The following is a 15,148-nucleotide window of genomic DNA, read 5'->3' as shown; positions in this document are numbered from 1 at the left end:
GGCCCGGGGTCCGCCCTGCCCACCCTGGGCTTGCTGCTCCCAGCCGCTCCCCGGCACTGCTCACTGCCAGGTGGGATGGAGCCTGGAGCAACCTGCTCTGCCGGGACGTGTCCCAGAGGTGTTTGGGCACTGGGACAGGGTCAGGTTGGATGTCAGGACAAGGTTCTTCCCCCAGAGGTGTTTAGGCCCTGAACAGCTCCCCAGGGCAGTGGTCACAGCCCCAAGGCTGACAGAGCTCCAGGAGGGTCTGGCCAATGCTCTCAGGCTCAGGGTGCAGTGCTGGGGTGTCCTGGGCAGGGCTGGACTCTGATTCCTGTAGGTCCTCCAAGCTCAGGATATTCTGTGATCCTGTGAAAAATTCCCCTCCATGGGCTGTGCTGCCTCTGGCTGCGGCTGGAACCTGTGTAGGCCAAGCCTGGAGGGGATCGATTTGGTGTTAGTGATGTGGCTGAGGTTTGTGAGGTGTCCCCTGTTCATTAATTAAACTCTAATTGTATGGCTTGAAGCAGGGCTTGGGTTTGGATTTGATGGAAGTGGTTTCCCCTGAGGAGGGAGGTTTGCTCTGCAGGCTCAGTCTGAGTCACAGATCACAAGGGTCATCCTGGCTCAGGTGTGTCCCAGCTACTGTGATATATGCTCCAAGGGCTGGAGCTCCTCTGTCCTGGAGCCAGGCTGGGAGAGCTGAGGGCTCAGCCTGGAGAAGAGAAGCTCCAGAGAGCCCTTAGAGCCCCTTCCCCTGCCTCAAGGGGCTCCAGGAGAGCTGCAGAGGGACTTGGATCAAGGGCCTGGAGAGACAGAACAAGGACCTCCTGCAGTCAGCATTGCCCAGTTTCATCCCATCAAGCAGCAGTGTGATTGCCCAGGGAAAGGTTTGGAAGGACCTTAAACACATCCAACCCCACCCCCTGCCCTGGGCAGGGAAGATTCCACCAGCTCAGGTTGCACCATGAGAAGCCATTTTGGGGCACTACAACTGTGAAAGTCCTTAAAAAATCCCCAAGGCAGAGATCTCTGTTTGGGCCAGTTGGTCAGAGTGTGGTGTTGGCCAGGGCTGAGGAGTCCCTGAGGTGCTGACACCAAGGGCTGGGCCCGGCTGAGCTGCTCTCACTCTGTGCCTTGTGGCTTCACACTCTGCTATGTGAAAGCTTTGACTTGCGGTGTGAAGTGTCAGGAACTCTCTGCGGCAGGAAAAAACAATCTGAGCCTTGTTAGTCACCTGCCATGAGACAAACAGTGTGTGAAAGCCCTTCCAGGAAGGAAGCCCAGGCTGTTTATGTCTCTCCAGACTCTGCCAGATTGGGTTTTTTAGGCTGTGTGAATCCATAGCTGCTGGTTCTGCAGGGTTTGATTTGGGACTCTGCCTTGTGAGAAATGGAAGGCAGAAAGGAGTTCAACAGGTGATTTCAGAAGTCAATACCCTGGTCAGGGAGAGGTATGAATGGAAACACAGACGTGTTCCTTGAGTGAGCTGTGGCAGCAGCTCCTGGGGCACAGCACACTGAGCTTCACGGTGAGACAGCTCTGGTAGCTTCTGCAGTGGTTTGGAAGCTGGTGAGGGGAAATGAGCTGTTTCTGAAGGCTTATGAAAGGCAAAAGCAGCTTAGATATCAGGCAGAAGTTCTCCCTGTGTGGGTGATGAGACACTGGTCCAGGTTGCCCAGGGAGGCTGTGGCTGCCCCAATCCTGGCAGTGTTCACAGCCAGGTTGGCTGAGCCTTGAGCAACCTGCTCTGATGGGAGGTGTCCCTGCCCAGGGCAGGGGTTGGACTGAATGATTTATAAGCTCCATTCCAACCCCTTAACGTACTACAAAACTATGAAGATAATCAGTGTGCAATCAAGGAATCCCAGACTGGTTTGGGTGGGAATGGAAGGTAGAGAGAACCCAGTTCCACCACCTGGCCTGGGCAGGGACAACTCCCACCAGCCCAGGCTGCTCCAAGCCCCATCCAGCCTGGCCTGGGACACTCCCAGGGATGGAGCAGCCACAGCTGCTCTGGGCAACCTGTGCCAGTGCCTCAGCACCTCACAGGGAGCAATTCCTGCCCAATCTCCACCTGTCCCTGCCCTCTGGCAGTGGGAAGCCATTCCCTGTGTCCTGTCCCTCCAGGCCTTGTCTCAAGTCCCTCTGCTGCTCTCCTGGAGCCCCTTGAGGAAGGGACTCTGAGGCCTCCCTGGAGTTTCTCCAGGTGGGCACCCCCAGCTCTCCCAGCCTGGATCCAGGGCAGAGAGGCTCCAGTCCTTGAAGCATCTCCATGGCCTGTGTCATTTACCACCAGTGCCCCTTGTCCTGGCACTCTCTGCCTCTGTAAAAAAACCTCCTCCCTCCTTTCTACAGCCCCATTAAGGTACTAAACTCCTGGCTGAGGAGAAGATGAACTGTTTGCCCTCGTACTTCATCGCTTGTTCATGTTTCTTTATCTGTTAATCACTACCTCTGGTATTTTATTCTGAGACCTTTCTGGGGTGCTGTATAACTAGTGTGTGTCAGGTGTCTGAGGCCACAGATGGTGTGAGATATCTCACCACGTGCCAGACCAGCAGTGAGAGTGCAAGGACAAATCTGTGTGACTGGAAAGTGAAAACCTCTTGTGAGTGAAGAAAAGGTTTTGTGGAGGTCTTGAAAATAGGCAAGAGATCAATAGTTTGGCTGTAAGGAGTCTCAAATAGGTTTGCAATGCCTAAGGAGCCACCTGGGGCCTGAGGTGATGTGTTTTCTGAAGTGCACTGCTCAGAAGTGAGGGCTAAGAAATCAGTAACTGACCTAATTAAACCTTTGAGAGAATCCCAGAATGGTTTGTGTTGGAAGGACCATAAAGATGATCTTGTTCCACCCCCTACCCTGGGCAGGGACACCTCCCACCAGCCCAGGCTGCTCCAAGCCCCATCCAGCCTGGCCTGGAACACTCCCAGGGATGGAGCAGCCACAGCTGCCCTGGACAACCTGTGCCAGTGCCTCAACACTCGAATGTATTTGAAGTGGAGAAGAGGAGGAGGAGGAATGGGTTTGTCTGCAAAGCAGTGAAAATGTCATATCTGGTGCTGGAATTTGGAAACCCAAATTTGGCTCCTGTGCTTGAATGTTTCAACCATTATTTTCATTCCTCTTCTTGCTTTAGAGCCTTCTCCCCAGTTACCAGCACCAAAGGATGTGAAGATTTATTCCTACAACTTCCAGAGCTGGCTGAGGTGGTCTCCAGTTGAGGATGAGAGAGGCTTGGTGTTATACACAGTCGAGTACAAAACGTGAGTAAATAGCTCAGAAACCGACTTGTTGTATCTAATCCACTCACACAATTAATTTACAAAGCCAAAACTAATGTGGCTAAGCACAGTAATTACAGGATGTTTCCTGTCACAGATGATTTTGTGTGTCTAAAACCGACTGATTTGGTTCTAATCCAGTAACACAATGAGTTTTAAACCCCCCAAAAATCCCAAATAATGGCTGAGCCCAGAAATGAAATGGTTCCCTATCACAGATGGTTTTATGTGTCTAAAACAAACTAATCTTGTTCTAATGCAGTTTAACAATTGGTTAAAAGTCTCCAAACCCTAAAAATTTACTAAGCACAGAAATGAAAAGATATTTTCTTTCACATATGATTTTGTGTGTCTAAACCCAACTCGTTTGGTACTAATCCAGTACAACAATTAGTTTAACACCCCAAAAACCTTAACAGTGGCTAAGCACAGGCTCTTGGCCTGGGTATATCCACCAAACTCAGACCAGATTGAAGCCCTGAAGAGCACCCAGAAACGGTGCAGAATTTTAGGGGCTAACTCTAGCTTCCCCCAGCCCCTGAGGAGATGATGGAGGAGCTGAGAGGACCGTGGGGTTTAAACATGTTACTGCACACATGATTCAGTGTTTGACACATGATTTTCTTCCCCAAACCCTGTGTGTGAGGGATGGTGTCACTGTGCTGCAGGTGCTTTATTGGTGCCTTGTTGTGCCTTGCAGAGGAGCCTCTGACCACTGGAGTAATACGAGCTGCACCCGCATCCCCCAGACCGAGTGTGCGTTCCCCTCCTTCATCCAGAGGCGGCGCTGGACGGTGACGCTGAGGGTCAGGGCTGAGCTGGGGCAGATCACCTCGGACTGGAACAAGACAGAGCAATTTGTGGCAGAGCTAAACAGTAAGTGCCATTTTCTACCTCTCCCTGAGGAGGTTTCTTGGAGAAGAGTGTTGCCTGCTGTAGGCTCTTGGGGTGCCCTGTTAGAGTCAGAGGGAGAGGGTTGGAGGTGTTTTGCTCACAAAGACTGTGAGCCCCTAGGATCTGATGCTCCTTGGTTCCTCTGGGGGGTTAGCAGTGTTCTCAGCAGGTATCACAAGACAAGCAAGTGTTTCCTGGGGTGGTTGAGCCTGTGAAGAGCCACAGTGTGTTTCTGTTGGAATTTTCCATTCTCATTTCCCCACATACACATGAAGCCCTTGGATATGTCTGACTCAAACCCACCTGTTTCTGCTGGACAGATTCCTGCTCTGATAAATACAAACTGTCCTGGCTGCACTCAAGCACACACTTGAAACCATTGAATCACATGTGGGTTGGAAGGAACCAGGCTGAGAGAGTTGGGGTTGTTGAGCCTGGAGAAGAGAAGGTTGTGTGGAGACCTCAGAGCAACCTGCAGGAGCTGAAGGGACTCCAGGGAAACTGTAGAGGGATCTGTGTTAGGAGCTGCAGGGACAGGACAAGGAACAATGGGGAGGAATTGAAAGAAATTTAGATTAGATCTTAGGCAGAAGTTTTCCCAGTGAGGGTGGTGAGACACTGGTCCAGGTTGCCCAGGGAGGCTGTGGCTGCCCCAGCCCTGGCAGTGTTCACAGCCAGGTTGGCTGAGCCTTGAGCAACCTGCTCTGGTGGGAGGTGTCCCTGCCCAGGGGCAGGGGTTGGGGCTGGATGATCCCTAAGATTCATTCAAAGCCCTTAACACTCCACGATTCTTTGATACTATGATCTTAAAGCTCATCCATTTCCACCCCCTGCCATGGGGACACCTTCCACTAGCCCAGGTTGCTCCAAGTCCCATCCAACCTGGCTCTGAAGTGTTGGCAAAGCAGAGGGATGGACTGACTGACTTTTCAGTTGAGCTTGTCCCAGAGCTGTGAGGAGCAGGGAGGGCCCTGCAGACTCTGGTACTTTCCCTGGTGACTCAGTTCTAACTCTTGGGCTTTCTGTGGTGGTAAAGAATGAGGAAGTACCCGAGTCCTGCACTGGAGCTGAGAGGCAATGTATCCACAGCCTGTGGTGGATTACTTAGGAATGGGATTCTCTGGGGGCTGGGGAAGCTCTGGGGTGATGGGAATACAAAGCAGAGGTTTGGTGTGGGAGAGCTGTTTGTGTGTTCCTTGAGGGTCAGGAGGAACATTTTGTGGCCATCCTTGTGTGACTCCCCTTGAGATCAGTTCCAAGTCCATGGGCTCCTCCCTCAGAGTTTGGATCAGTCCCACTCCAGAAGGGAGCTCGGGAGCTGGGAGGGCACACAGTGAGGTGTTGGCAGTTGTACAGCAAGAGGAAGGAAAGCGAACGGAAATTTCTGAAACGTGAAAGCCTGAAAGGAGGTTGGAGTCAGGGGGGGGTTGGTCTCTTCCCTCAGGCAACCAGCAGGAGGACAAGGAGGCACAGACTCAAGCTCTGCCAGGGGAGATTTAGGTTAGATATTAGGAAGAGATTTTTTACAGAGGGAGTGATCAGGCATTGGAATGTGCTGCCCAGGGAGGTGGTGGATTCACCATCCCTGGAGGTTTTCAAGCTGAGACTGGATGTGGCACTGAGTGCCATGGTCTAGTAACGACAGTAGGGTTGGACTCGATGATCTTGGAGGGCTCTTCCAACCTGGTTGATTCTATGATTCTCTGCTGATATAAAGATTTGGGGGCCAATTTTCTCTAAAGGAGCAGTGAGCAGTGCTGGGGTTGAGGTGCAGTGAGCAGTGGGTGCTGTTAATGAGCTGTGCTCATAACTTACGCCTTTTGAGTAGAAAAGAAGTTGATAACTGATCTGACATTAGCATGAGTAGGTTTGTTTATGCTCCTGCAGAGCTTTACAGGCACTGATAAGCCTCTTGGAGCAGGAGGTCAGCATGGGATAAATGACTAATGGTCATGTGTGACCTGTAAGCACACAAGTCTCTTGGATTAGACCAAGGCCAAGTGCTGGTTTGGGGCAACCCCCAGGATCAATCCTGGGAGATGCTGAGGCACTGGCACAGGTTGCCCAGAGCAGCTGTGGCTGCTCCATCCCTGGGAGTGTTCCAGGCCAGGCTGGATGGGGCTTGGAGCAGCCTGGGCTGGTGGAGATGTCCCTGCCCTGGGCAGGTTGATTTTTAGGGTCCTTCCAACCCAAACCATTCCATGACTCTGTGATTAGGACTGTCAGTACTTTAGTAGTATTTCTCCTGGTTTAGACCTGCAGAGAAGGAAATTACCATGTTGACCCTAAAGGACAGATGGAGACATCAAAGCAAGGAGGGGGAAGCTAGTTACTCCTCTTCCAATCTATTGACCAAAGAGTGTGAGATTAGAGAACATGGAATGTGTGGCTAGTCAAAGGGGGGGAAAAGGATCTTAATCATATGCCCGTTAACTGCGGATGAAGTGAGATAATATCTAGTTAGTATTTACTGAATTTACAGGGAAAGTTAACAGGAAAATTTTGGGGGTTTAAGTGAACCAGTTTCACTGAGGCTTCCAAGTCTGTTTCCTTGGGTGAGCAATAAAGGCAAATATTGGAAATGCATTAAGTAGATGAGGAAGTGTTTTCACTGTCTTGAACAACAGCTGTTGATACTGTGTTTGCTGAGAGCCAGGGGAGGGTCAGGTTGGCCCTCAGGGAACAGGGGCAGGACCAGAAGAAACACCTAAAGCTGTGCCAGGGGAGGGTCAGGTTGGCCCTCAGGGAACAGGGGCAGGACCAGAAGAAACACCTAAAGCTGTGCCAGGGGAGGGTCAGGTTGGCCCTCAGGGAACAGGGGCAGGACCAGAAGAAACACCTAAAGCTGTGCCAGGGGAGGGTCAGGTTGGCCCTCAGGGAACAGGGGCAGGACCAGAAGAAACACCTCAAGCTGTGCCAGGGAAGGTTCAGGTTGGCCATCAGGAGGAATTTCCCCGTGGAAAGGGCTGTCAGGCACTGGAATGTGCTGCCCAGGGAGGTGGTGGAGTCACCACCCCTGGAGGTGTCCAAGGAGCTCAGGACGTGGCCCTCAGAGCTCTGGGCTAGCTGAGAAGTGGTGATGGGCCACAGGTTGGAGTTGGTGGGCTCAGAGGGCTTTTCCAGCCTCAGTGACTCTGTGGTCCTGAAGCTAGAGCAGTGTGGTGAGCTGTTGTGCATCCAGAGGTTCACTGCTCTCTCTGTGTCCATTTTCAGCTACCCTGGGCCCCCCAAAAGTGACCAGTGTCAGTGTCAGCTCAGACTCACTGCTCATCGGAGTCGCTCCCCCCTTCACACCCGAAGCTGGCGATGACCTCCACTATCTTGTGTCCTACTGGGAGAACACCACAAGTGCTATGAGAAAAGTAAGAACTCTCTGATTTCCTCTGTTTATCCTGACTTTGGGGCTGAGATGTGAGACAGTGTCTCTTGGCAAGGCAGCAGATTGAGGAAGGAAGTGCATGTAATTTTGTGCCTAACAATGAAGGTCACCACTTGGAGTCCTGAGAAAGAGATCAGCTGGGCCTTGGCACAGGTCTTGCTGCATTCCTAACTTCCAAACCATCTCCCTTTCCTCCACAGGAAACACAGGATAAATCCCATGGCAGCTCGAGGCAGAGAACCAGTGTCAAAAGTGACTTTAGACTCCCAGCTCTGAATCTCCCTCCTTTGTCTGGGTCTGTGCTGCTGCTCGAGGCCCCAGAGCTGTGGTGACCAAGCCAGGGGTGCAGGGGAGGTGTTAAGTTCAATTAAATCATGGAAGAAGCTTACAAATGTTTCAGTTCTAAACGGAAATGCTTCAGGAACACAAGCAGAAAAAAGAAAAGCCCTTAATTTCTCTAGAAACTCTTTTCCTTCAAAGGCCTGAATCGCTTTCACTTCCTTCCTGCCTTGCAGCAACGTGTGTTTTTCTGAAACACGTGGAGTCTCTTCCTTTGAGAGTCAGGAAAGGAGTCACTGTGGTGGGGAAGGCACTTCCTCCTCCCCCCTGTGCTCTGCTCCCTGCCTGAGCTGCTGCAGAAGCTGCTTCAAAGCATCTAGGAAAGGTGGAATATATTCCACTGCTTCTCTTGTGCGGCAAACCTGAGTGATGACAGAGAAAATCTGGGATTTTTGAATGCAAAACCTAAATGTGAGGGGATGTCTGTGCTGGGAACAAGTTTGGGATTACAGTAACACCTGTTTTTCTTGTGTCTTTTCAACAGGAGCTAAAGGAAGACAAGACACTATTTAAAATTGGGAATCTAAAGGAATTGACACTTTATTGCTTCAGCATCCAAGTGGAATTGGCGACCTTCTCAAAAGACCCATTATTAGGACAGCCAAGTGGCCCAGAGTGTCACAGCACTGACATCAGTGGTAGGACTGGGATTTTATTCCTGTTTATGTGTGGTGGGATAGGGTAGGATGTGAGTTTTGGGGCATCTGAAATGGTCCCAATTTGTCAGGAGAGCTGGGAGCACCACAAGATGTTCACAGGAGTCATTCAGGGCAAAGGAATTAGGAGTCATCAGTCAATAATTAACTCTTTCCATTTGTGCTTTTCCTTCCTGCTGTAATATGGGATAAGAGTTTGGCTCTCTGGGATCTAAGTTCACCCCGGGCTGGAGTATCTCTGCTCTGGGGATGAGCTGGGGGAGGGCTCACCTGGAGACAAGAAGCTCCAGGGAGACCTTGGAGCCTCTTCCAGTGCTTCAAGGGGCTCCAGAAGAGCTGCAGAGGGACCTGGGACAAGGGCTGGAGGGACAGGACACAGGGAATGGCTTCTCACTGCCAGAGGGCAGGGACAGAGGGATACTGGGCAGGAATTGCGCCCTGTGAGGTGCTGAGGCACTGGCACAGGTTGCCCAGAGCAGCTGTGGCTGCTCCATCCCTGGGAGTGTTCCAGACCAGGTTGGATGGGGCTTGGAGCAGCCTGGGCTGGTGGGAGGTCTCCCTGCCCAGGGAACCATTCCATGATTCTCTAGACATGACTCTGCCATACAGATACATGGGTGTTTTCCCTCTTCCTCAGAGGCAGCCAGAGCTGGATACATTGTCCTGATGGTGGTGGTGGTGTTCCTGCTGGCGCATGTGGTAGGAGGTGGTGTGCTGCTCCTGTGGAAATACCATGAGAAAATCAAGTACTGTGCTCAGCCTCCTCTGCAGATCCCAACACACTTTGAGGAGGTGAGTGGAGACAGTGTTCCTCCCCTGCAGGGGCAGGGCTGAGCTCGAGGGGAAGATGAACAAAGCCAGTAGTTGCCCCATAGAAACAGAGATACACAACTGAGCCTCAAGTTTCTTGTCTGACACCTAATTTCCCCACTTTATTCCTCTTTTACTCAGCTCAGTCATCTCCTTCTGTGTCCAAAGACACAAACACTGTTGTAATCCTGGTAGAAACTCAGCACGTGACTGATCCTGTGTCCCTGTTCCTCTTTCTCTAACTGGCTCAGCTTCACTTGAAGCCAGAAGCTGTTGTGTGCTGCAGGACGTGGCCTGGGGGGCCAGGAATGCGCAGAAATCAGATGTGGAAAAGCGTATTATGGTGGTTTGGAGCCAAACCTGAGCTGGTGCCTCAGGACAAGCTCAGGGGATGTTCCTGGGCTTTCCTTTCACCCTGTGGGTTTGATGCTCAGATGCAGAAGTCACCCAGGGGCTTTCTCCTCCTTGTGGCTCTGACGTTTCTGTGCCAAGTATTGTTGTTTCAGTCCTGCTCACCTTCCTCTTTCTCCTCCTTCATCAGGAGGCAAAGGCTCCAGCCAAGCCTTGAGCTAAGGGCTCAGACTGAGCACACATTCTGGTTTTTGAAGGCTCTGTGTGCAGCTCTGAGGAGATCTGTGTGTGGCAGAGCAGTCACTGCACTCCTGAGCCTGTGCAGATGTTTGTCCAGGGGTTCATGGACATGTGCATGGATGAACTTGGAGTGAGCACAATTTTCTCTCTTCATGCTGCCTCAGCTTCCTGGGGCTCAGATCAGGGAGCTCAGTCACTCAGCAAGTGAAGTGTAGCTCAGGTAGGGGAAAAATGCATAGACACTGCATTGAAAGAGGAGAAAATCCCTTACAAACATATGAGCATTGAAACAAAAACTCTTTGGGTGTAGTCAAATAGTAAAAAATTCCTTGTAATAAATGTATTAAAATAGTAAAAAAGTCCTTGTAAGTGATTTAAAATAGAAAAAAACCTCCTCTTAAGTGTATTTAAATAGTAAAAAAAATCTTTGAAGTGGATACAATAGCAAAATATTCCTTACAGGTGCATTAAAGTAGTAAAAAAAATTCCTTACAAGTGTGTTAAAATACTAAACAAATTCCTTGTAACTGTATTAAAATAGTTAAAATATCTTTAGGTATATTAAAGTAGTAAAAAATTCCTTGTAAGTGAACTAAAATAGTTTTAAAAATCCTCATTAGTGTATTAAAACAGTCACAAAAATCCTTGTAATTGTATTAAATAGTAAAAAAAAAATTCCTGCAAGTGAATGAAAACAGTGGGAAAAATCCTGCTAAGTGTTACAGTAATGCCAAGGGTTTGCCAGGGAAGAGCTTGTCCCTGTGCCTCGTGGAATCTCAGGATACAGCTGGAAAACATGGAGCAGCTCCTCCCACCCAGGCTTGAGCCTGAGCTGGGGCGAAACACGGTGAGAAGTGATGGAAAATAAGGAAATGCATGGAATTTTTGGGATGGACCTGCTGAGGCCTCTCCCAGGGCCAGGAGGGCACAGTGCAGGGTGAGGAGCTGAGCCCTTGGGGCCTGAGGTGCAGGGAGCACAGAGCCAAGTGGAGGTTTATTCCTGCCTGGAATTGGCTGAAGTTCTTAATACACCTGGAGAAAGGATCCTGAGGCTCCTTAGCTTTGCTGTGGCTGCAGAGAGAGGGGAGTCTCAGTCTGAGCTCAGGTTCATTCTGTCCAGCTTTGCCTGTGCTTGTTCCCTTGGACTGGATGATGATTATCCCTGGAAAGCTGATGGCTGAACTTCGGAGTGAAGGGGAACGGAGAGGAAGGGAAAGCTGAGGAGCCCCAAGAGGAGAATGTCACCAGGGGTTTGGTGGCAAGAGAAAGTGCAGCTCTGCCCTGCCCCATCACACCAGGACCTGGGAGCTCCAGGATTCCTGCAGCTGGAGGATCTCTCCAGCTGTGTGATCAGGAAGTGCTTTGCTCTTAACTAGTAGGAATTTTCTTGAACTGACATGAAATATTAGCCAAAATGAATCAGAAAGCCCCAAACAGGAACTGCAGCTGCTTCACCTCCCTTGAAGGGCTCTTGGTGTGATTGATTGGTCTCTCTTTCCCCTTTTCAGCCTTCTCCTTGTTCAGTGTGGTGTGCAGGAAATCCAGGAGAGAATATTCCTGTAGCAGCTCTTACTGGGAGTTCTGTGCTGAGGCAACTTGCTCTGTGTGGAACTCCCAACACAGCTCTGTGGACAGGGATCTAAACTGGTTTCTTCCTGGGTTTTTCCAGTTCTTGAAGGACCCTGGCATGCCTGGCCTGGAGTTGCTGGACAGTCCTGCTGAGAATGATTCCCTAGCTGTTGTGGTGGGAGAATGAAGCCAAGCCTGGAGCAGCAGCTTGGAGGGTCTCACCCCTCCACCCAACACCTCCAGGGACAGTGAGGTCACTCAAGTGCTACCCCAGTGAGTGTCGCCTGTGCCAAAGCTCTGCAGAAGCTGCTCCTAAACTGGGGCAGTGCCAGGACAATCCTGAGGGAGTTGTGGATCCCTGAGCCTGTGTTCCAGTGGCTTCTGCTCTGCCAAAGAGACTGCAAAGGGGGAGTGGGAAGGGAAATGAACACTAAGCTGCTTAAGGACAGCCAGAAGGTTATAGAAGGGTTAAATTCCAAGCCCAGGTTCAAATAAAGCTTGGAGGATTGACAGCACTTTACTGGAAGATGTAAGACAACCTGGAATTTTCCGAGTGAATAATTTCAGGTGAACTGCTTTTACGGTGGTTTTTATGCCAATAGTACTCCCTGTCCCTACCCCAAGCTGCTGTTCTGAGTCATGAGAAGTAGATGGCAAAGGGACGATACTTCCCTGTGCTGGGGCTGAACCCACACCAAGAACTCCTCCCAGAAAAGCCTCTATCTGCCTCTCCCACCCTCAGGGAAGCATTAATCTCCTGCAGCAACACACGTGCCCTGCACAACCAAACAGACTTTTACTCGGAACTCCTACACCACAGACCAGCACTAAAGACACTAAAAGCTCCTGTTGAACACCAGCAGAGGAGAAGTTCCCAGGGAATTATGTTTTGAGTGCCTTAAAGCAGCAAACCCACAAGTTAAGCCTCACGTCCTGTGAGCTCTGGAAGCATCCAATAAAGCACAAACAACAAGTGATGCATTTCTGTACTAAGGAAAAAAACGGGTTTATTTGACTTATTTTTTCCCCTGGGTTTGATACAACTTGTTTAAAAAGAGAGGAGAAAAAAATGTAGTTGTTTGTTTGCCAGTATCTGGTTGGGGTGAGCTGGTCACTGTCAAAGCTGGGGCTGATGCTGTGCCAGCTCTTCCAGGAACACTCCAAGTGAACATGGCATTTTTTTGCCCCGAGCTTTTCACCAGGTGTTTCTTTGTGGAACTAATCTAATCCCCTGGAATTAGGCAACTGTTGCTGCCGCCGGGAAATGCTGTGCAGCCTGATTCCTGCTCCAGGTCTGGGGAGAGCTGTGCTATTGGCCCCAAGCTGCACAGTATCTGCCTTAGTCATCTGGGCTGGGCTGGAACCGAAGGAGGAGCCACAAAATGCACTGTAAAGGCCATAAATAGTGTTGGAATTGCTCCTGGGAATACTTAGCAATGCAATATCAACTTCCTGAATAAACTCTGCATTGGACTCCTCTCAGGGGTGGTAGTCAGTATGTAATTTGGAGTTATTTTTACAAACAGGCTAAAATTAGCAACTGTCAAGGGTTCTTGTCCCTGAGCCCTCCCGGTCCCCCTGGGGCTGTGCTGGAAGTGCCTGTGGTGTAAAAAAGGACTCAGGATATGCTGAGGGTAACCCACATGGGCCTTGCACTGCACCAGTTGTCATCTTGGGCTACTGGAGATGACACACAGAATCACACACTGATCAGGGTTGGAGTGACCTTAAAGCTCATCCAGTCCCACGCCTGCCCTGAGCAGGGACACCTCCCACCAGCCCAGGCTGCTCCAAGCCCCATCCAGCCTGGCCTGGAACACTCCCAGGGATGGAGCAGCCACAGCTGCTCTGGGCAACCTGTGCCAGTGCTTCAGCACTCACAGGGAGCAATTCCTGACCAATATCACTCTGTCCCTGCCCTCTGGCAGTGGGAAGCCATTCCCTGTGTCCTGTCCCTCCACCCCTTGTTCCTAGTCCCTCTCAGCTCTCCTGGAGCCCCTTGAGGCACTGGAAAGGGCTCTGAGGTCTGCCTGGAGCTTCTCTTCTCCAGGCTGAACACTCCCAGCTCTCCCACCTGTCTTATCTTGTCCAAGTGCAGGTACAAATCCTATCCTTGGGATTAGTTCTAGGCCACACTTGTTCCTCACCTTGTTAAAACTCCAACGAGCTCCTGAGCAAGAAACCCTGAGAACAAAACCCCTGGGTTTACTTACTGCCTGGTGTAAACCTTGTGTCACAGAATCCCTGAGGTTGGCAAAGACCTCTGAGCTCAGGTCAGTTATGTATCACAGCATCACACCACAGTATGTCCTGCTTGAGCTACCTGCTGGAGTTCCTCTCCACTCACCTTGTGGATTCACTGCTTGGAGAACAGCACACCAAGTTTATTGCAGTTTGCTGAGAGTACAACCCACCAAACAAGGCTGTGACTGACAGCAGTGCCCACCCTAGGCCTGGCTGCAGGAGGGTGATGTGGGGACAAGGTGACTCCAGCCAGTGGCACAGTGTCAGCTCCAGAAATTGCTTCATCCTCTGGCCACTGGAGAGATTCCCACATGGATGACAACAGCTTCCAGTCATGCACAGCAGTTTGGACACCACTGGGGCAGCAACTCAATACCGTCATAAAAGCTTTGAGTCACAGAGGAGAGTCAAAATGGTTTAGAACCCACAGAGAACTCATGGCAGAGGAGGCACCAACAGCACGTGACAAGCTCAGCCCAAGGCTATAAAACATCCTTGGCCTCTCTGTACACCCCAGAGAGAATAAACTGGATTTCAGTAATGGAAACATCAGGGAATTGAGGAGAAAAGTACATTCCAACTGGGGCAAACAGCTCTAAGCCAGGGCAAGACTGGGCAATAAATCCATCCCTATCCCCACTGGAAACCTCTTTGACACAGGTGCAGGAAAAGTGTTCAAAGCTTCCCCTGGAGAAAACGACACTTCCATGACTGGAAAGATGTTGGTCTGACTCTCCTTTATTCCTTATATCCAACTTGGCATCACTTTGTTGAGGGTTTTTTATTCTAACATCAGGAAAGACATTAAATACTAACTGGTAACTCTTACACTGAGCAGCATGAGATTAATTCCAAGAGCTGTAGTGCCAGGAAATGTCCTTTGTGCTAGAGCAATCCCAGGTCAGGAACAGCTTGATTTTGCCATGCAGAACCTGCTGAGTGTAGGAACTTGCTTAAAAATCCATAACCTTTTCCCAAAAGAAAAAAAGCTACTTTAATATTTACCTGAACAATGATATAAAACTCTTTAAAATCAGGTCCTATCCCTGGTCCAGGGATGGGTTTGTCCTGGTCCAGGGATGGGCTTTGTCCTGTTTGCTCACTAATCGTTCACTGAAGCCTCTGACACAGGTGAAGATTTGGAAGATGAAGGTCTGGAGCTGATGGAACCCCTTGGATTTGCAGAGATAAAGCCATGGCAGCTTGTCATTCCCTTTGAAATATACAGTTCTATGTACATATCCACAAGTGTGTCCTGGGCAAAAGAGGAGCTTCTTAGGGAACCTGGAATTTGGCTCAGTTCAGAGACTTTGGAAAGCAAAAACCAAGAGCAAAGAACTGTAAACGTATCTACATACAGAGAACCAGATGGAGCTCTGGGATGGACATGGCTTGGCCTGAGC

The 15,148-nt window shown here is 50.3% G+C and overlaps 1 protein-coding gene across 1 annotated transcript; it reads left to right on the top strand.

Annotated features, from left to right (window-relative positions):
* Window positions 1–3,118: 3,118 nt before the first annotated feature.
* Window positions 3,119–11,688, top strand: IFNGR2 (interferon gamma receptor 2 (interferon gamma transducer 1); the record flags this gene model as incomplete). The annotated part of the gene is made up of 6 exons (XM_009075773.1): window positions 3,119–3,245; window positions 3,964–4,139; window positions 7,371–7,519; window positions 8,360–8,513; window positions 9,169–9,323; window positions 11,602–11,688. Coding segments are annotated over 6 exons (848 nt in total), but the record flags the coding sequence as incomplete, so codon positions are not given.
* Between the last annotated feature and the right edge of the window lie 3,460 nt (window positions 11,689–15,148).

Source organism: Acanthisitta chloris, unplaced genomic scaffold (genome assembly GCF_000695815.1).
Source record: "Acanthisitta chloris isolate BGI_N310 unplaced genomic scaffold, ASM69581v1 scaffold14445, whole genome shotgun sequence".
Classification (NCBI taxonomy): domain Eukaryota; kingdom Metazoa; phylum Chordata; class Aves; order Passeriformes; family Acanthisittidae; genus Acanthisitta; species Acanthisitta chloris.
Note: the sequence above shows the minus strand (reverse complement) of the source record. Positions and strands in the feature narration are given on the sequence as shown.